This window comes from Amphimedon queenslandica, unplaced genomic scaffold (genome assembly GCF_000090795.2).
Source record: "Amphimedon queenslandica unplaced genomic scaffold, v1.1 AMPQUscaffold_12821, whole genome shotgun sequence".
NCBI lineage: Eukaryota > Metazoa > Porifera > Demospongiae > Haplosclerida > Niphatidae > Amphimedon > Amphimedon queenslandica.
The window spans coordinates 3,470-4,893 of NW_003546943.1; the positions used below are offsets into that span (position 1 = coordinate 3,470).

The 1,424-nt window shown below is 38.5% G+C and overlaps 1 protein-coding gene across 1 annotated transcript in view; it reads right to left on the minus strand.

Moving 5' to 3' along the window:
* LOC100639419 (tubulin polyglutamylase ttll6-like) overlaps positions 1–1,424 on the minus strand; it is a 6,356-nt gene that overhangs the window by 3,182 nt on the left and 1,750 nt on the right. Inside the window, exons 6-7 of the mRNA XM_020002834.1 lie at positions 1,284–1,331; positions 1,054–1,197 (exon numbers count right to left, since the gene is read on the minus strand). Coding sequence (XP_019858393.1) covers positions 1,054–1,197; positions 1,284–1,331 — 192 coding nt within the window. The remainder of the gene's footprint in view (positions 1–1,053; positions 1,198–1,283; positions 1,332–1,424) is intronic.

Here is a 1,424-nt window from a genome sequence, read left to right on the forward strand (position 1 = left end):
CAGTGACCAAAGGCTATAGCCTTGGGTCGTTGGCTGGATTTCGGAGCAACTTTAAAAATTCATAAAAAATCCAAATTTGATCGGAATCAACTCAAAGTTGATACACAGCATAAGGACATGTATATGTATTAGAAAAAATTATAAAAATAGAGAATTCTCTCCTGGCCATTTTTGAGAAAATTTGGCCTGTACAAGGCCCATTTTGAGCAACTTGACAATCCACAAATCCATTATCCACTGACACAAGCTGCATGCCTCATATACACATACATGTACATATACATGTATATGTACATGTATATCTGACTGTCATTAACTTACAATAGGCTTGCATACTTAAAATACTTATAGTTAAAGGATTTTAAAGTACTCAATGCTTAAGCTAGTTTAAAACTTAATACATTGTAAGTCCCAAGTGCTTGACCCCAACATTGCTTGAGTCATGGTTGGCCAATGCATAATTAATTCACTTACATCAATGTCAGACCAGATCTTGTCCAGGTCATATCCATTGTCCTCAAACCACTTGTTGAGTGTTGTGATCCTCCTCTTGCTACCACTCTCCTCATCTCTAATGAAGTCCTTACTGTGCTTGTTAATAGCATAATTAGTTAAGTGCATACATAACTCATCCTTAAAGACAGAGAAAAGGAGAAGTACAAAATAAAGGAATGAATGTAGAAAGGAGATAGAGACAGAGGTGCAAGGTGTAGGAGGGAAAAACTTGGTGTGAGAAAGAGGAGGGATATTATGTTTAATTTGCTCCAATTATCACAACCAGTAGCAGACACTTTTTTAAATTTTAGCACCAAGTAACACTAACTGACCCATCAACCCTCTTCCTCTCTCTCTCACCTAATCTCATTCACTTTGCCTATTCCCACCTCAATCATCTTCTCACCCTCTCTCTCCTCTCACTCTCTCTCTCTCCTTCGCTCCCTCCCTTCCCCCTCCCTCCAACCCTCCCCTTCTCCCTCCCTCCCTCCCTCTCTCCCCTCTCTCTCTTCCCTCCTTCCCTCACTCTCTCTCTCTCTCCTCCATTATTCATCATACCATATTAGAATTAGTTGGTTCTCTATATTTCACAGTAGCCAGTCTAACAAGACCGTCCCGATGAGCATACACTCTCAATGGGTCACAGGATGTCACTAGTATGTAGATACGCAAGTCAAACTTGAACTTATCGATAGTAAAGGGCTAGAAAAGACAAATTAATAGATTAAGTACAATATGTACATTGTACATGTACATGTGCATGTATAAGTGAATGTGATTCATCCTACCTTGCTTATGTATTGTTGACATACTAAATGTTCTCCTGGTTTAATGTCCTATGAAAGAAAGAGGAAAGAAAATGACACATCTCAATCATCAATTGCATGTACAGAATTTACATGTACAAAATGTACATATACAAAATGTAC